The sequence below is a fragment of the Syngnathus floridae genome, chromosome 3 (genome assembly GCF_059516105.1).
Source record: "Syngnathus floridae isolate MCC-2025c chromosome 3, RoL_Sflo_1.0, whole genome shotgun sequence".
Taxonomy (NCBI): domain Eukaryota; kingdom Metazoa; phylum Chordata; class Actinopteri; order Syngnathiformes; family Syngnathidae; genus Syngnathus; species Syngnathus floridae.
Window position 1 is genome coordinate 2,808,674 of NC_142415.1, and position 20,572 is coordinate 2,829,245.

The 20,572-nt window shown below is 41.4% G+C and overlaps 1 protein-coding gene across 5 annotated transcripts in view; it reads right to left on the reverse strand.

The window, feature by feature from the left end:
- cemip (cell migration inducing hyaluronidase 1) overlaps window positions 1-20,572 on the reverse strand; it is a 197,236-nt gene that overhangs the window by 92,091 nt on the left and 84,573 nt on the right. For all 5 annotated transcript variants that reach the window (XM_088370826.1, XM_088370827.1, XM_088370828.1 and 2 more), the window contains 2 exons: window positions 13,243-13,409; window positions 505-642 (listed from right to left, as the gene is read on the reverse strand). In XM_088370826.1, the coding sequence (XP_088226952.1) occupies window positions 505-642; window positions 13,243-13,327 (223 nt within the window). In that variant the 5' untranslated portion in view covers window positions 13,328-13,409. The remainder of the gene's footprint in view (window positions 1-504; window positions 643-13,242; window positions 13,410-20,572) is intronic.

Consider the following 20,572-nt stretch of genomic DNA (forward strand, 5'->3'; position numbering starts at 1 on the left):
TTGTCAGTGAGGCTCCAATTATTCCACAGCCATAATGCGGTTTAAAGTGAAAATAACATGTGAAGTGATCAACTATACTAGTAAGTAATGTGTTAATGATCAGGTAAAAATGTGTGAATAATTTCACATATAAGTCGCACCTGAGTATAAGTCGCCCCCCCACCCAAACTATGAAAAAACACGACTTATAGTTCGAAAAATACGGTATATTGTTATAATCATTTGTTTCAGATGTACTGTAATTATTTTCTGTATAAAAATCAAATTTGGTGTTCAAAAAGTCTTTTTTCAAACTTGAGTCTTGAAAAAGAGGGGGTCGTCTTATAATCAGAGTCGTCTTATATTCGGGCCAATAGTAGTTAGTAACTAAAGTGATGATGCAGCAATGCAGACATTATTGTTTTAAAGCAGATTTAAGAATGACCTTGGTACTTCTGTTGCGTTGAAAACAATGCTACTCCACAGATTAAAAACAAAGGGTAAACATGGATTGGTTTGCCTCACCTCCGTTAAGAATTTCAATGGATTGCACAGTAGCGGAAGTTGTGAGGAGGACCTTCCTGCCATAACTGATGACAACACGATGATGTTTACTATGTCCCGGCATCCATGGCTTCAGCCCTGGTTCTTTGTCAGGACACACTGAAAGAGTATGACGGAGGGAACAACAGTTATATTTACTGTAATTCACAGAACCATAGGAGTTATAATACCATAGCACCATTTCTTCATCTCTATTAGCTGCACTATCAGGTTTTGCTCTGAAATCTCGCAGCACAGTCTGGATTTTCAGATTTCCAGCCCAAACATACAATAAATTAAGAGGAAGAGGAAGAAATATATCACATAATGTCACATAATCTTACATTATTAAAGTCCAATCAATATTTAAACAATTCCTTCTAGATTCGACCGTTAAATATTGCTCAAAAGAGTAGCTAACAGTAAATCATGAAGTACTGTTCAACTAAATTGGGGAAAATATATATAATTTAATTTTAAATCAGTACAGTACAATTTGTGTCTGTTGCCTGAAACCACTGAGTCTCACTGTATAAATGTTGCATCTCTCCAGTTGAGTTTCAATTTTGTGATCAGTGTGAGTGGTTGCCCCATCTCCCTGCCGCCAAATAGACACATCAATGGCATTTACTGGTTTGGGCTTTCCATTGTCAAATAGATTTCCCAGTGGAGTTACCATGTATTGATAAGAAGCAAGGTGCAAATGGATTTTTATCTGCTGTGTGCAAAGAATGGCTGTTTAGTTCTGACAATGAAGCCAGTGTTCCATTATTCTATCTTTTAGGAGAGTATACTCACACACACACATACACACACACACACACACACAGACACACAGACACACACACACACACACACGCACAAACACACGCACACACACGCATTAACACACACACGTGGGTCAAATTTGAGCATTTTTCATCCGTTGCTGTCTGATTATCTGGTCTCTAAAAGAACGTTTTCTAGAAATGTCTCCTCTCCGATTTTATTGTAAACAGAAAACAGAACAGTAGACAATTAGGAAGTTACCTGAAGATGTTGCCAAACACAAATAGAGGAGTGCTAGAGGGGTTTAGGAGGTTGTGTAACATATCTGTCATGTCATTCACCACAGTAAAAATGGTGTTTCCAACCACAATATAATTAGCAGACAGTCAGCCTGACTCCCTCATGTTCTTCTACGACAATTCTTGCCCCTTGTTTGTATTTTCCGGCAGTCTAGATGACCTGTAGCACCACTGTGCCTCTCCCAAACCAGTCCTGGTACAATGCTGGACATCGTTATACTGTATGTGTGTGTGCTGTGCTGTGTTGGTCATTATGGATACTCCACACGTTATAAAAGCAGTATGAATAAATTGAGATTTTTTTTTCCTCGTTATGTGTGGCATCACGTTTCAAAACTCAATTGAGCTGTCAAAACCTATGTTTGCCCGCTATATTAGGCAGAACCATCAATTGGCAGAGTTTACTATGTCAAGATTCAAAGGAATGCAGGGGATGCTCAAATAGTGAAAACTACATGCATTTGGTTTTAATCATTGTAATCACAACAGGCTTTTGTCATCAGCTTTTTGTGAGCATGTTGTTGTTAAATCTGCTCTTAGTAAACTTAAGAATATTGGCGAGATGAGGTCGTTTAGTACAGTCAGCAGACTGTGATTTATGGACACACCAGCTGTCCTTCAATTTAAAAAAGAAATCAAATTATTAGTCACTGTGTAACTGATAGGAAAACACTAATCTAGCTTGCATTTCCTCTGCAGGGCATGTGGGATGACAATTTTTACGTGACCATTGTATCAAGACATCAAGAAAAGCCGTGTCTAAAATTACATTGTTCACAGAGAGAAAGAGGAGGGAGGGAGACCTCTGGAAAGTAGATATTATGTTTGAACTATGAGTAAATGAGTAACTGCAGGGAACCCATTAAAATTTCAATTACTTTGATGATACAAAGAAAGAGTGTAAAGCAGTGTTAGAAAAATTGTATATATATGTTATCATGCGTTCTCTAATGAGTACTTGTTCATAATGTTACTGCTCAGTATGCTTGTTGCTTTGCCTTGCTTATTCTTATCTTGTGCAACAGAACAGAAGGATTACGGCTGGGTCAGGGGCGAGATGGCGGTTGTGTCAAACAAGATACTGCTGACATCTCAGCGTCCACCAGAACAGATCGTGAAAACAACACGTCAAACGATGTGTCATGAACCTTCTGATCTTCCTTAAAGAACGCCACTTTCTCTTTCTATCTCTCGGAATCCAAGAAAGTTACTGATTGCTTAAACTGTTTTGCTGATATAGCCATATCTGCACGCAACACTTTGTGCATCACTTTTGTTTCTTTTCTTACGAGACGAAACCCACAATCTTTTTTCCCTCACCCTAATCGTCTCACACTGTGGGTAGGGCGTTCTAAATAAAAAGAGCGAGGAGTGTAAACAGATTTTTAGTGTAGTCAGATTGTAGAAAGCAATCTGTATCGCACTCCTCGCGAGAAAAATCAATATTCTGCCTCACTTGTTTTTTGTCTGCTGATCCTTTTCTCTTATTCAGATATTCAGTTCGCACTTTGAACCTGACAGAAATTGGTGGCTCGTCCGGGATTCTCAACAGACCTATTTCGGGGGTCCGGCTGGCTTTTCGACGCAGGATAAGTCCTTGGCCAAGGCATATAAAGAAACCCTTTTCACGGGGCTGACTCGATCAATCGGCTGGACACCGAGAGTGGTTGACGAGAACATCCGAGGAAAAGAACCAGCAGACTGTGAGTACGAGTATTGATTCTGTTAAAAGGAATGAAAGTGCAGTGACAAGAGGTCACTTAAAACCTTGACAATTCTAGACCCTATCAAGTGCAATTAGAAACAGTTAAATTCCGCTGGGATGATGGAGTCCCCTGACTTATAAATCAGTTTAAGTCCAAGGGAGGGCGGACTCCTCTGTTTTCTAAAGAAGTACAGGTAATTTGGAGCAGTTAAATTCCGCTGAGGTGTCGTGGGGCCTCCTAACTTAACCTTCTTAATGTGTTAGCTTTCTGCTGCCATCTGTGGTGTTAGCGGGTCATTTTTGACCCGTGTATTGAATCAGCCAAAAAAACAAAAACCCTAAAAACAATCTTTTTTCATCCAATGTTTTTCTTAACTCTTGTTTAGCTGGTTTGGCTCCCTTATCCATGAAAAGACAGGTTTTATATCTACTTCAAGAAAAGGGCAAAAATAAGGTTTTTTTACACAATAGGAAGGTTAAAGAGTTTGTTAAAATCCACGGGAGGGCGGACTCCCCTCCTTGCCTGTGAGACGATAAAAGTGCGCATCGTGTGTGTGTGTGTGTGTGTATGGTCTGACTGAGAGTGACCTCATTTGAGCTCTCCTTTATATAAAACACACAGGATTGTAAACAGTGGTTTTGTGTGGAAGCAGAGTAAAGGAGACTTACCACTCATTGAATATTTTACCACTGTCCTGTGAATTAAATTGGCTTTAGGACACTGTAGGTGCCATTCGAATTGCGAACTCCGAAATTTAGAAAAATAAACCATGGGAAAATCAAATAGCAAACAAAAGTCGCTACCCCGACATGAATTAAAATGCAAAGATTGAAAATTAATGGAAGGGGTCGACACTGAAAATATAAAATATCTTGACAAATGCATATTTTGGAAAGAGGTGGGGGGTTGCATTATGCGACGTGGCGGTGGCGAGGCTCTCCGCACTTCAGTTGCTCCCCCCACCCTTGTTATCAGCTGGGAAGATTGTCATGTCTATGTTGTGGGCCCGTGTGTTTGTTTCTGTGTATGTTTGTCTTTGTGTATCAGTCCGTTATAAAGGTTGGAATTGCGTTAAATTGGTGCACGAAAACGGTGTGCTAGACAATGGTTTATCAGATTTGCATTGTTAAATGTAAAAATTAGAAATTATAGAATAATATGAGGGTTGTGGGCAGAAACTCGTCCGACGAGCAGAGTGCCCAACCCTCATAAAAATGTGAGAGTAAGAGAAAACATACATTGTAGAACTGGATAAAATTAGGTTAATGATTAGAAATCAATGGTGTTATTATTATTCTCTTATCCCCTGCAATGTAAATGTCTTCTTGATGCAGATAGGTTAACGGGCTAGGACTTTAGTGAGGAGATAATTTATCAATTGATGGGGGTTAGTAATTGTCCAAATTCTAGTCACATGTTTTGAGGGACCACAGCAACAACATTATATTTCATTTGAAGGCCATTATTTAGTATGATATGACAGTGTCTAGCTAAGTAGACTGTTCTATCAAAAAATGTGAGAATGAAGGAGGAGGTTTGATTTGTAATCTGACATTTGGGTCCCATTTTGAAGAGTCTCTGCAGGAGCATAGATTGTTTTTGTTTGTTTTTAAAGATATATTTAACAGTTTATCTCAGTGCAGTAAGGATATAGCAATTTTGCAAGACTTAAAATTAAAAATTAAAAAGCAAAATTACATTCTCATTTTCCCAGATGTGAGGAAAATTGAAAGATAAGGAAGACGAAGAAAAGATAAAAAAGAACTTGCTTTTGCACGGACAGGAAGATGATGACACAGTGTCAGCGCAAGCTCGCTTAAGAATCGCAGCTGAGAATGTGATGAATGAAGATGAGAAAAATGATCAAATTACAAAGACAGAGATGTGGCACGGCAAAGCAAACCATCCTTTCCGTCTTTGTATCCCAAATTAAACAACTCATTGCTTCCTATAATTTGAGAGGTGATGAAGTACAACAGGTTTTCATGGCATCCTTAACTATTGGGCAAGCGTTAAAGGCACCTGGAGTCCTTTTGATCTCCAGGGTCGTCCATTGGAATATAACGGGGTGCCATTACAAATACAAATTGACCAACTATTGGGCAGGATAAAAATAAAATTCCAACGTAGAGCAAATTACACAGACATTGGCCGGACTAAACAAAAAGAAGATGAGTTGTTTGAAGACTTTAGACACAGACCAGAAAGAGTGTTCAACTGATGTCTATGATCAACAACTCAAAAATGCTCTACATGCAAATTTGTGACCAGTATTATGTCGACAACGAATAAATTCAACAACTTTTTTCCCTATAAAATGGTGCCGTTTGGGTTTGAAGTACATAGCCGCTTCAAAGGAGGTAAAGCATGATTTAAGATACGCGATTGATCAATGAGAAGGCTATCCCTTGTGCCAGGGGTGTCAAATTCATTTGTTCGCGGGCCGCAGTGTAGTCATGCCACTCTCATTCCCCTTCCTGACGGCGGCGAATTCCATGATTGTGTCGATGCTGCCCAACAGATTGCAAAGGCTCGGCCTGATTTGGAAGATACGCCTCTGCCAGATGGTCATGTGGTTTTTGTTGATGGGTCTTCTAAGAAAAATGAATCTGGTGTGACCCTTACTGGGTATGCCATTGTTACTGCCGACGAAGTCTTGGAGACTGCTAAACTGCTATCCTCTATGTCAGCACAGGCCGCTGAGCTCATTGCTATGACTGGGGCCTGCAAATTGTTTGCAAACAAGTCCGTCACTATCTGGACTGATAGTCAGTATGCTTTTGCTACAGTGCACGTTTTTGCTCGGCAGTGGAGCAACCGTGGCATGATAACTTCTACGGGGAAGCCCGTCACCCATTCCACATTACTAACTCAACTTTTGGACGCTGTCCAGCTACCTTTAAAGGTGGCGGTTTGCAAATGTGCTGCTCACACTGCAAGCTCTGATCCTGTTTCTCTCGGTAATGCTTTTGCTGACAAATCCGCTAAGGCCGCAGCAGAAGGCCTGCTCCATGTCCTCTCGTCTCTCACAGATCATGATTCGATGTCACACATCTCCCCTGATGTGTTGCTTGACATGCAGTCTCAGAGCCCCTCCCAGGAACGACTCTCTTGGGAAAAGCGGGTTGCAACTAAAAACACTGATGGTCTTTTTGTGTGACCTTTGGGCAAACCTGTCTTGCCTCGTAACTTGTTCAAATGGGCTGCTATTTCGAGTCATGGGGTCACCCATGTCTCGACGGAGGGGTATGGTGAAACAAGTTGAAGCCATTTATATGACATACGGTTTTGCAGCTTTTTCACAAGGCAATTTAAGACCTCAGAGAGGAAAGTTCCCGACTCCATTGTATCCGTTTCAGACAATATATATGGCTTATATCCAATTACATAAATGTGAAGGGAAAGAATATTGTTTTTTTTCTGCATTTATTTGTTTTCTGCATTTATCTCATTGTAAAAAGATGATATCCGCAGACCCAACCTAAGTACGGAAGGTGAGCAAAGTCTGGTAATAGTGCCTGATACTGGTGCCAAGATCCAGGGTTGACACGAAAGCTAGCAGAAGCCAATTTCCAAGACACCAACCCGAAGCTCAGGGTGTTGACTCTGAGGAGATCCAAAACATGAGCATTAGAGAGTCATTCGTAAAGTGCTTTAATCGGGCTGTAGCCTGCGCAAAGTCTACCATGTGCTTTTGGTTGCTTTTGCTGGTTTGTGTTATTGTTATATTTTTTTTTCGGGGGTTATTTTATTTGTATGGATAGAGTACAATGAACCTCGAACATTCTTCTCCCAGGCAACTACCAACGCTGATTCAAATCAATATGGCTCGTGGGGAATAATTGCTAGACATAAGCGCAACACAAAATCCCCTTTTGATCATGTTTGTACACCAGAAACCGTCCGCGTTCCAACTTGCGTGCCATGGCTTTTGTGTTGGACTTACAATAACTCATTAATGTTTACTGTGGCTCCTAATACAGCTTCTTCTATTATTTTACCTGTGAAAAGTTTGAAAGGCTTTCGAAATGGTCACCCCAGTACTGGGGATAAATGGCTCGGATATTGGTGGTATTTAAGTAGTCACCCGGTTAGCACCGACTGGGGCACCCTTGTCATCACACAAACGCAAGATTTTTGGCCCTCTGGTTCCAGTGAAGAGGCTGTGTTCTTTGCTAAATGAGTAACTTTGAAGAATCAGGGCACAAGCCTCCTTTTGACTCTTACACTCCCTGATGGTCAAATTTGTCCTCCAAATGCCACCTTGTTTAACACTTCCTGTTGGGGTTTTCAACTGTGGGCTTGGTCCTCTGGAATCGATCCTCACTTTCCTTTTGCTATTTGCATTAACAAAACAATGTCGATCGCAGACCGTCCCGTTACAAATAATTACACCCTGTCAGCAGGAGCAAAAATTACAAGTATGCTCCTCACTGTTGTAGACAGCTATTTTGTAGCCTTCACAGGAATAAGTGGTCAAACCAACAACTGGCTTCTTATGGCTGAGCAAGCCGCAAAGATGGCTAAGACCAGTTGCATTGCATGTATGGGTCCAAGACCTCTTTTGAAAATCATACCTGCAAATATAGTTCCTAAGTGTGCTGTTGTTTTAATGTTAAACTCATCCATTTCACCCACTCATGATTGTTTTAAATGGGATAAGGTTTACCCTGTTGCCTCTATGACAAAATATAAACCCCTTTTTTTTTTCCGTCCGATGTAGCTAAGGGTAATTTTACATGCATTAGATTACCTGGTACTGGTGAGAAGCTCGGCGCCCTACCTACTCCATGGTGTGGGTCCATGACCAATGTCACTGCCCCTTTTTTGCCCATTGCTCGTAGTGAAATTTGGTTTTGGTGTAATAGTAACAAACTTTATGATAGGTTGCCTTTAAACAGCTCTGGAATTTGCACTTTGGTAACCCTATTGTTTCCTGTTCATTTGATACCAATGTCCTCTTATGATTTAACAGCTTTTGCTAAGTGCCAAGATCCAGGGTTGACACGAAAGCTAGCAGAAGCCAATTTCCAAGACACCAACCCGAAGCTCAGGGTGTTGACTCTGAGGAGATCCAAAACATGAGCATTAGAGAGTCATTCGTAAAGTGCTTTAATCGGGCTGTAGCCTGCGCAAAGTCTACCATGTGCTTTTGGTTGCTTTTGCTGGTTTGTGTTATTGTTATATTTTTTTTTCGGGGGTTATTTTATTTGTATGGATAGAGTACAATGAACCTCGAACATTCTTCTCCCAGGCAACTACCAACGCTGATTCAAATCAATATGGCTCGTGGGGAATAATTGCTAGACATAAGCGCAACACAAAATCCCCTTTTGATCATGTTTGTACACCAGAAACCGTCCGCGTTCCAACTTGCGTGCCATGGCTTTTGTGTTGGACTTACAATAACTCATTAATGTTTACTGTGGCTCCTAATACAGCTTCTTCTATTATTTTACCTGTGAAAAGTTTGAAAGGCTTTCGAAATGGTCACCCCAGTACTGGGGATAAATGGCTCGGATATTGGTGGTATTTAACTAGTCACCCGGTTAGCACCGACTGGGGCACCCTTGTCATCACACAAACGCAAGATTTTTGGCCCTCTGGTTCCAGTGAAGAGGCTGTGTTCTTTGCTAAATGAGTAACTTTGAAGAATCAGGGCACAAGCCTCCTTTTGACTCTTACACTCCCTGATGGTCAAATTTGTCCTCCAAATGCCACCTTGTTTAACACTTCCTGTTGGGGTTTTCAACTGTGGGCTTGGTCCTCTGGAATCGATCCTCACTTTCCTTTTGCTATTTGCATTAACAAAACAATGTCGATCGCAGACCGTCCCGTTACAAATAATTACACCCTGTCAGCAGGAGCAAAAATTACAAGTATGCTCCTCACTGTTGTAGACAGCTATTTTGTAGCCTTCACAGGAATAAGTGGTCAAACCAACAACTGGCTTCTTATGGCTGAGCAAGCCGCAAAGATGGCTAAGACCAGTTGCATTGCATGTATGGGTCCAAGACCTCTTTTGAAAATCATACCTGCAAATATAGTTCCTAAGTGTGCTGTTGTTTTAATGTTAAACTCATCCATTTCACCCACTCATGATTGTTTTAAATGGGATAAGGTTTACCCTGTTGCCTCTATGACAAAATATAAACCCCTTTTTTTTTTCCGTCCGATGTAGCTAAGGGTAATTTTACATGCATTAGATTACCTGGTACTGGTGAGAAGCTCGGCGCCCTACCTACTCCATGGTGTGGGTCCATGACCAATGTCACTGCCCCTTTTTTGCCCATTGCTCGTAGTGAAATTTGGTTTTGGTGTAATAGTAACAAACTTTATGATAGGTTGCCTTTAAACAGCTCTGGAATTTGCACTTTGGTAACCCTATTGTTTCCTGTTCATTTGATACCAATGTCCTCTTATGATTTAACAGCTTTTGCTAAGTCCGTAGTGCCCGAATACTGGCCGAGAATGAAGCGAAACGCTGAATGGCAGGGTGCAGCTAATCCAACTTACATAGACGCCATTGGTGTTCCTAGAGTTAAAGTCCCAAAGTCCCAATGATCATCGTCACGCACACATGTGGGTGTGGTGAAATTTGTCCTCTGCATTTAACCCATCCCCATGTGATTTTGATCCATCCCTTGGGGGAGAAGGGAGCAGTGAGCAGCAGCGGTGCCGCGCTCGGGAATCATTTGGTCATCTAACCCCCCAATTCCAACCCTTAATGCTGAGTGCCAAGCAGGGAGGCAATGGGTCCCATTTTTATAGTCTTTGGTATGACCCGGCCGGGGTTTGAACCCACAACCTTCCAGTCTCAGGGCGGACACTCTACTACTAGGCCACTGAGCTGGAGAGGAATACCGGATGAGTGTAAGCTGGTGGATCAGATAGCAGCTGGTTTTGAATCCGCCCTGTGTTGGTGGTGTACTCTTAACAAAAATAATGACGGGATTAACTACATCCATTACAACGTGCAGAGGCTTGGAAACTGGACCGAGGCGGGTTTCAAGGCGGTCCACTCCCAACTGGCCGCTACTTCCCTCATGGCTTTCCAGAATCGAATGGCCCTTGACATGCTACTCTCAAAAGAGGGCGGTGTCTGCGCCATGTTTGGTGAGCAATGTTGCACATTTATTCCAAATAATACTGCAGCCGACGGAAGCCTGTCCCGGGCCCTTGAGGGTCTGCGGACCTTGAATGGGAGACTGAAGGAACACAGTGGGGTGAACACGGAGGTTTGGATCGACTGGTTGAACGTGTTCGGAAAGTACCGCACCCTGGTTTCCTCGGTCCTGGTCTCCATTGCCGTTTTCTCTACCATTTTGACCCTATGTGGATGTTGTTGCATTCCTCTTCTCCGATCCTTAATTAACAGGCTAATTACAACTGCTATCTCTCCACCAGCTGAGACTTTTCCGTTGCTCCAAAGGTATGACCTTTGGATCGACGGGAGTTCTTTCTCTAGTGACGACTGTCGGCGAATCTATTGTGGTAAACCTGTCCGATTTGTTTCCTGACTCTGGCTTTGACGATTAAGACTCAATTTCCTCCCAAGTGTAAGTTAGTTCTTGCGAAATGTGATCCCTTGGGTGAAAATCTTTTGAAGTGGGCTTATGGGTGATAAGTTAGTCCCCAAGAACTTATGATAAACAGGGGGGAATTGTTAGAAAAATTGTATATATATGTTATCATGCGTTCTCTAATGTTACTGCTCAGTATGCTTGCTGCTTTGCCTTGCTTATTCTTATCTTGTGCAACAGAACAGAAGGATTACGGCTGGGTCAGGGGCGAGAAGACGGTTGTGTCAAACAAGATACTGCTGACATCTCAGCGTCCACCAGAACAGATCGTGAAAACAACACGTCAAACGATCCGTCATGAACCTTCTGATCTTCCTTAAAGAACGTCACTTTCTCTTTCTATCTCTCGAAATCCAAGAAAGTTACTGATTGCTTAAACTGTTTTGCTGATATCGCCATATCTGCACGCAACACTTTGTGCATCACTTTTGTTTCTTTTCTTACGAGACGAAGCCCACAATCTTTTTTCCCTCACCCTCAGGGGCTAATCGTCTCACACTGTAGGTAGGGCGTTCCAAATAAAAAGAGCGAGGAGTGTAAACAGATTTTTAGTGTAGTCAGATTGTCGAAAGCAATCTGTATTTCACTCTTCGCGAGAAAAATCAATATTCTGCCTCACTTGTTTTTTGTCTGCTGATCCTTTTCTCTTATTCAGATATTCAGTTAGCACTTTGAACCTGACAAGCAGTGATTCTCAACTGGTGGTGTTTGAAGCCATCTTAACTTGTGTTTTGTGGTATTCATGGTTCAGGTTTTCATTTGTCTTTTGAGTTAGACTTAATTGATGTTGCCAGGTTTCACCACACCCTCATATTGAGTATATTGCGTGTGCTATGTTGGGGTGTATGGTTGAGTGTGTCATAAAGGTTTGCCAGCTCAGTGGCCTAGTAGTAGAGTGTCCGCCCTGAGTCTGGGAGGTTGTGGGTTCAAAACCTCATACCAAAGACTATAAATGGGACCAATTGCCTCCCTGCTTGGCACTCAGCATTAAGGGTTTGAATTGGGGGGTTAGATCACCAAATGATTCCCGAGCGCGGCAGCGCTGCTGCTCACTGCTCCCCTCTCCCCCAGGGGATGGATCAAAATAACATGGGGATGGGTTAAATGCAGAGGACAAATTTCACCACACCCAGATGTGTGTGTGACGATGATCATTGGGACTTTAAAGACTAGGTTTTGATGAAAACACAAATTATCTATTGATTTTTTTTTTTTAAATGTTTGCACAATGGCTCTGATTGAGACTTCCCTCTCCCTAGCCGCTTCGTGCTGCTCCTCCTGGGGTATCCCAAATCGTCTTCAAGCCAGCTGAGAGACAGTCTCTCCAGCATGCCCGGGTCATACTCAAGGCCTTCGCCTAGTGGGACACGCCCTGAACTCCTTACCAGGGAGGCATTCAAATTTAGGCTGGCAAGAGTTCGAACACAGACATACATAGAATTGACTAAAAATGCCGTTTACTCGCCATTGGGAGAGTGAAGCCATCTTAAGTTGCCAATCTCTATACCTGTGCAGTCAGTGTTGTCGTCAAAAAAAATATGTCGTCAGTAACATTGGCAATGTAAAATGGCTCCCCTGTGGCTTCAGGCACAAGGGGCCTATTGTTAGTCCATGGTGCACCAGTCAGGCTGCATTTGGAAATTAATGCACTCACATGCCCACTCACAGAGTAGTGCATGGGCGTCAATGTGAATTTCAGCGTCACTTATGTATATGTCCGTGTTTGAAGACTGGGCGAGAAATGATCGCTCTAAATCTCTCGCATGCAGACATTTCCACCAATTTGTTCCAAATTGGGCTACAGCAAGGATGTGGTGTGATGAGTGTGAGGAGATTTTGTGCACATCACAAGTTCTGTACACAAATGCTGTGTCCAAATTCACAGGCTCCAAAGGCCATTGCAAAGGCTGGGTTCTTTGCAGCCCTAGAAGCTCTGCCTCTGTTGACCGTATAAGTCATGGTGAATTTGGACAGGCGAATTTGCTGCGTACAAATGAATGGGCAGTGTCCTTCAACGTCCTTCAGCTCTAGTAACCAGTGACTAGGCGAAGACGCAGAGTTCCAAATATTTTATTTTGATTTATATGGGGTCTTCTGTGTTTGGTCCCTTCATCTATTTGTAAAGAGTAACCCTACCAGGGGCTTTGTGCAAATTATCTTCAAGGAACATTGGAGAGCACATACATACGTCTCCACCACTGAAAGGTGATGGATCAAGCAGCACAGCATTCTCTCCATGACAAAAAACTGTTTGAATATTGCTGAAGTATGGTTTTGACTATTGATTATGTCGTCTTTTATATACCTTTAACTCACCTATTCTATTTAGAAATACTTGAGGTCAGTGAAAATTCCACAACTCACATGCTTCGATGGTAGGGAACAGCAGAGCTGCAACAAACACAAAACATGTCTTCATCTCTCTCAGCTTCCCACTGAGCAACCTCATGCCAGAGGCCTTAAGGTTGTTTCGGACCTCCCACTGGACTGCAGATGGAGTGGAGTTCACAGGGAGTGGTAATCCAAAAAATCTGAAAAAGAAAATATGCAAAGAGAATTTCACATGACATGCACATCTTTAAAAATCTAGACTCTATGTAGACATAGCTGAGATTCCAGCACAACAGCACAATTTTTTTAATTTTAGCATTTATGATGATTAACCTTTTACTAAATATTTCAAGGGATTTGACTTGGCTTTTATCTTACATTTTAATTATGTGCCACAATTTGACCTAACATATTGCTCGGTCACTAAATTACACCCCATTATAAGGTTTTGAAATAAAAAAAGGATTTAACTCATAAAATTGGAGGCTTTTTGATTATGGTAGATTCATCCTGATTACAGATGTGTAGAAATAACTGCATCACCAATTGCCCACTGAATGGGTTAACTGCTAGAATAAAAAGCTCACCTGCAGACTTCTATTAGTAAATAAATGGCAGAATCTTTGTGCCGTGGAGCCCAACCATAGTTGTAGTATTTAATTAGCCTATACAGGCATTTGGGGAGATCACTGAGGGAAAATGAGCGCAAAGAAACACTATAATGTTCAAGATTTGAAAAAAAATGTAATTAGCTGTCTATTTCATTTTTTTATTATTGTGACTTAGTATGCTGTAGTATGCTGGTGATAGGAAAAATACTGATTGGTGATTTTAGTCCATGGAAAGGCCTTTTTTTGGGTGAGGATAGAGGAGTGGTGGAGGTCTAGCTGAACCGGTCGGGGCATGTCGGTCAGAAAAGTCAATAATATGAAACAGTGATTCCCTGGTCTAGCTGTGAGCTGTGTGATTTATCTTTGAGAGTGTGACTCAGTTAAATGCTGAACTGAAGTCAAACAACTGATCTATGTCATTATTATCAAGGTGAGAGAGTGTTATGCACTGTGGGAGTCCAGGGTGAGCAAATGTTCTAGACTTCTTTTTTCTCTTTCTGAGCTTCAATGTTTGGAATATTAAAAATATCAAATGTGAGATGAATAATTTGTGAAAATGATGTCTGTCAGGGTTTTTCAGATTATCCTTATCGTATGATTATGTTGGAATGCAACCGGTAATAAATAACCTAGCTTGTCCCATCCTACACAAGGTTGTAAAACACCCCCTGATATGCTTTGACTTAGAGGACAAGGGCTTTCTCTATCCAGTCCACTCTTACCCCCACTCTGTTTTTCTTAATAAATATGCTCTTGCAGGAGGGAGAGTCAGACCTCCATTCGAACATCGCTGTACGCACAGCGACGAATGGACTCTCCACCTGCAGGTGTCTAAAAGGACAAAATAAGTTGGAGTGAGTGAATCTCTAACAATGTCTATACACATATTACCCTGTATCATTTCCATCAGAAAGCATTCCAGGTTTCAGATCCGAGTCGCACTAGAATTTGTGTTTTTGTTGGCAAAGCCCCAATTGTTGAAGATATTTAAATTGTGGTAAAAGTAGATTTAACAACGTCATTTGTGGAATAGAAGTACAAGGGTGACTTTGAACAGTCTGAGTTCAATGAGTTCACATTACCACCTGACAAAACGAGGCAAATGGGTAAAACGATCAAACTAAAAGGTTTGAGTCCTTGAGACACACTGTCAAATAATTGATCCACTATATAATGTAAAATGTAATAATCCCTGTAGTTTGAAAAGCCTTATCCTGCAAATGTGGAAGATCTTAAATGCTTTTGATTCTTTATTCCTTATACTTCCTTTGACTACACCTACTAGCCAATGTAACTACATTATTGTGACTCTACTGTCTCAACTGATTGCAACTAGATATATGTGCCAAGAGTGTCATAGAAAGGAATATGCCAAGCCAGGAAGAAAAGGTTGCAGCGACACAACGGCCTAGCTCAAATCCCCTATCTCATTATATGTGCCAAACAGGCCTAATCTAAAAGCAATATAAATTCAAACATGTAAAATTGGTGTTCGAACTGGTTCAGTCTGTGGAAATTTCCAGAAGTCAAGGTCCAGAGAATCATACTGCTAGTATGTAGGCTATGTATGTATTTAGACTTTGTGTAAAATATGTTTGTATGCAAGGCGTATCCTACAGCTGTGAAATAAGTCAATCAAGTCATCAATGCGCATGATGCCTGAGCATAACTAAACTCAACTTTATTTTTGAGCACTTTGACAAAAAGTGCTTTACATAGGCTGAAACATAAATCATACATAAAATACCAATACAAATAAAGTAATAAATAAATACACTATACCAATAAATATGTTTTTTTGTCTAATTAAAACATAAATTACAAGAAGAGTTCCCTTCATTTAGCATGCAAAGACATCACTTGGTATGTGGTGGCCAGTGGAACTATGGGTGTTTTGGCATTGGGCAATTTCTATAAAGCAAATAATGTAGTGCTCAGTGATGTCTATTAATGATTATTATTATAATGCTGTTATTTTGTTGACACAAATGGACTTCCAACACAGTCATTCACAAGTACCCGAGAATGGAGCTTTTAGATGAACTAACTCTCACCATTTGACATGACAGAATGAAAGTTGATTTAGCCATTGTTTGATGACAGAGTGTCTATTGTGCCACTTTTGAGGTGAAGACGTATCAAATGAAGCACTTGTGAAACTTTTTATTATGTTTATAGCATGATAAATGGTGCTAACATACAGAATGAAAAGCTGTGAAACATCTGTGTGTGATAGACTGCAAGTCTTTCCCAGTGCACACTCTAGATTCTCTGAATTCTTGGAGGAACTGCGATGACCTATACACATCTGTTCAGAGTATGTTAGTGATTACCAGGCTCTTCAAAGGTACTGTGGTTCTAGTCCCAGCGATGCATTCTAAGTGTTATTGTCTCATGAGGGAGCTCACATGCTTCTTTTCCAGGGCCAAATGGCTCCTGACTTGGCAGCAAAATCGGTTATAGGCCTGACTGAAAGGCTGCTGAAGAAGAACATAATGCAGCATTCAAGTTACACTAGTTATGGCCTACTATTGTCAAAGGTTTAAAATTGATAAAGGTCACCAGATGTCATTCCTCTCCACTTGTGGAGGTAATGAAGTTAAAAGAAAATGATCTCATTGTAGTCACGCTGCTACTGACCCCTATGTTGACCATTTGCAACAAATCGGCAACAAATTTTTCAAACGAAGAACACAATTTACGGGCCAGCACTAGTTAAAACTCAGCAATTGAATTAATATTTCAATAAGAATTAAACAGAATAATCATGCGCACCATGCTGGGAGTATCCAAAACATGCTGTGGGTTGAGACATTTTTCAAGTTGATTCTATCATTTAAATAGCTCAAGAGGGTGGTTATCAATTCACCCCCATGTTGTAAAAATCAAGGTTCTTGGCTAACTTTTTTTCTAAACGTGCCATAGTACTTGTATATCTGTGTGGGCTGCAGTCAAGATTCAAAACCAGAGTTCCACAACTGTGAGGAAGAGATGATAACCGCGGGCTTTATCAGCTTTTAATCTCGCTTTTACCAAATGAATCCATCCCCTCCTTCGCGGCAGTAATCCACTTGAAATTAACTCGTTCAAGAATAAGACATGGTGACTCTGCCACCCCGAATCCCATTGAATTAAAAGAGGGTGGGGTACCTTTCAACACTTAAGACTTTTATAGAAACAAAAGTGTATGATTTATCACTTAAAGGACAGCATTAAGTCCATGAATAGCACATAATAATATACTATACCTCTGAGAGTAGGGTGGGGCTTGGCCAGTAACATGAACAACAGCTCTGGTCATAGACTGGCTGAATTGTTGTACATAAGACAAAAAACTGCTGAGTGCACATTCACCCATCCATTTCCATTTTTTAAATTTGTGTCTCGTCTCCATGCAACCAGAAAAAGTTGAGGATTTTGATAAGCTTTTGCTGCATTCCACTAAATCATTGTCCATCCTTATTTCCCCTGACATTTTTAGAACAACAAAATGTCCCCTCTTTTTATCTGGGCTACAAAATGGCCATACTGTAACAGACCAGACGGAACGACCAATTGCGTCACACTTTGTTTATTGACTTTGAGGGAATGGGACGTGGAGAGCGGACGCAGCGTGGGAGGAGGAGGAGAAGACGTGGTCGAGGACGAGCGGTTGGTCGGGGCAGGCAGCGTTGAGATGTCGGGGACGGGTGGTCGATCGAGGTAGGCGGCGTTCAGACGTGGTCAGTCAGTTTGGACAGAAACAAGGGTGGCAACTGGAAGCAAGCGCAAAGCACAAGGACCAAACGGGTGCCATACGGGGACGAACTGACAAGGACTGACTGACGTGTGGGGTTTAAATAAGGGAGTGGATGAGCCAGGTGCAGGTGTGGTAACTGGTAACGAGGGACAGGCACTGAGCGCTGATTGCTCAGGGGGTGTGGTTGTGACCTGTGTAAACAGAAGCAGGGTGCTGACCAGGGTGCGAGGAGAGCAGGTGCGTGACCCATACAGTCAATAGGAGTCACTCATGTACAAACAAGAATATTAACCCTGATTGGACACTCACTCATGAATAATATTCTTGATTGTGATTGAAATGATCACCACTGGTTTCTTTTGATGTTTGCCCTGTGAGAAAAACATAATCTCAACCCCTTGTAACTGCAATCTCATTGTTTCAGTTGTAAATGGATTATATTCCCCCAGCACATGGCGATGAAGTTTCATTTTCTTGTTTTAAGATGTAACACCAATCAACACTGTATTAATTAGATGTATTGCGTAGTCATTACTTCATAATTTAATTCCGGCTAATTCACACCCTGATGATGTAGCACCAGGACCAACTGGGAGTTCAGCATTTTGCAAAAGGATTCTAACAAAGCCTACAAGTTAAGCGACAGCTAAAATACCCCCACAATTCGACACAAGTAGACAGCAATTCAATGCCATAAAGGGAATAAATGTCACAGATGATCAAATCAGGCTGCTCTCTCCATCTGTGAGCAGGTGGATGTGAGTCAATGGGTCAGCCGGTACTCTGTGTTATGTGGCACCAAGCTACCATAAACTAATATCACAATGTGCTATAAAATTATGGAGTACAATATTTTATAACTATGAATAACAAGTGGACACCTGTTGTTCCTTCAAATTATACCATTTCACAAACAAATCACTGAAGAGATCCATTAGGTTATGGTTAGGTAGAGGAACTTAGGTTCATCCAAGTGTGATCAGCAGTGAATACTAGTATCAAGTGTCAGCCATGACCAACAAACACATAGACTGATCCCTGATTCCTCTTCAGGAAATATAACCAATGACAGCAACAATACAGGTTATATTCAGGACATTTCGCAACATTTAATTTGCAATCATATGAATTCATCCATTTTCAACACAGCTTATTCGGGAGGGAGGGGGGTTACACTGACACTGAGCGGGAATCAATGGATTATTTTTTTTACAAAATATTATATCCATCCATATCCTCATTGTTGGTACACTCGCCTGACTTGAGTGCGGACAGCATGGGATTGATTCCTGCTGAGTGATAGAGTGCATGTGGGTGTGGCATGTTGTTCGTCTCAATATGTGTCCTACGAATGGCTGGCAACCAGTTCAGGATGTTGTCTGCCTTTCGCCTGATGTCAGCGTGGATAGACTCCAGCATGCCCCTGCGACCCCGAACAGAATAAGCAGTGTTGAAAATGGATGGATAAATGAATAAAATAGTAATAATACTAAATGTCCTACTAGAACAGCTGGACTCATTTGAGGCTAATATGAGGCATTTTAAATGGTGCCACAAACCCTAATTTAACATGAATTCAAATGTGGCTGGTTAATTCTGAACACAAGATGTGGTAAGGTTGTGTGAGTCAACCTTCAGTCATCATCCTGTCTCTTCTGGAAGTCAATATTCACTTCAGCAATTTTCAGTCATCAAATTGGCATTCTACCCCCATCTGTCCCTCTATATCCAGTCTTGGGGTACCAAACCTGCTCATCACTTCTTTGTAGCCCCCGTTACTGTCACCATCATGCCCACTAAAATCTGCCCCATTCTCTCTGCTTGGGATACATTTAACTACTCCATCTATCACTTTCCAGAATGTCTCTTTCTCTTCTTGTTAAAATCCTAGCAGTGGGGTGTAACATTGAACATAACATCCTCAATTTCAAGCTATAACCTCATAACTCAATCTGACACTAGTTTCACCACCAGGAAATTCTTTGACTCTTCCTTTCAGATGACCCCTACTACATTTCTCTTCCCATTCACATCACAGTAAACTAATTTGAAGCTTGCTCCTAAGCTTCAAGCTTTCCTGCCTTTCAACTTGTCCTAACATTCAACGATTCTACTTTGAGTTTCGCTGGGCTCCAATCATCTCTTTTGCATATGGAGATACTTTCCACCTCTCCATTGTCTTTCTCTGCTTTTCCACTGGTGCGCTGTAGATGGTACAAGGTCACACGCGGTCGACAGACATTTTCCAAAACTTTTCTTTTCGTAAGGGAGTGCTGACCATGTTAAAGATTTCCTTGCGACAAGAAAAAAAAAAATCACTGTTGGCAAACGTCTGATGAACGATTGCGTCCTTGAACAAACCCTGATGTGAATGCACATATTGCTACCTAATGCTATTTATTGGGCTGCTTATGATGTGGCTTGGTTACAGAGTTACACGTCCCTCCTACTTGTAGACTCCTGGCTAAAGAAGTCCTTAGCAAAATAAGCACATGACCACTGTTACATCTCAATGCCTAAAAAACTCCAGAATATAGTATATTTTTTTATTAATTTGGTGTTGGACAATGTAGTACACCATAATACAGAAACTGCATTAGGTTAGTGAATGCAGGATGGTTCTTTTGGGAATAGGAGAACAGAGGAAGTGATCTGACTAACAGGAAATCATGCTCTACTTTGAGCTTCAGTTTCTGTCAAATCTCTGATCAAACGTATCAAGACCATGGAAGAGAAAGGGCCCCAATTAGAGGAAGTAACATCAAGAGCAGCAAAGAAAGGCATCCCCAGCGAGCCCTGCAGTCACCAAATATAATGTACCGTACTTTCCGGGCTAAAAGTCGCTCCGGAATATAGGTCGCATTAGCCATAAAATGCACAATAACGTTTAAAAAAAACATATAAAAGTCGCTCCGGAGTATAAGTCGCATTTTGGGATAAATTTATTCGACAAAATCCAACACCAAGAACAGACATGAACGAGAAACAACAGGCTAAACGATAGGTATGCTAA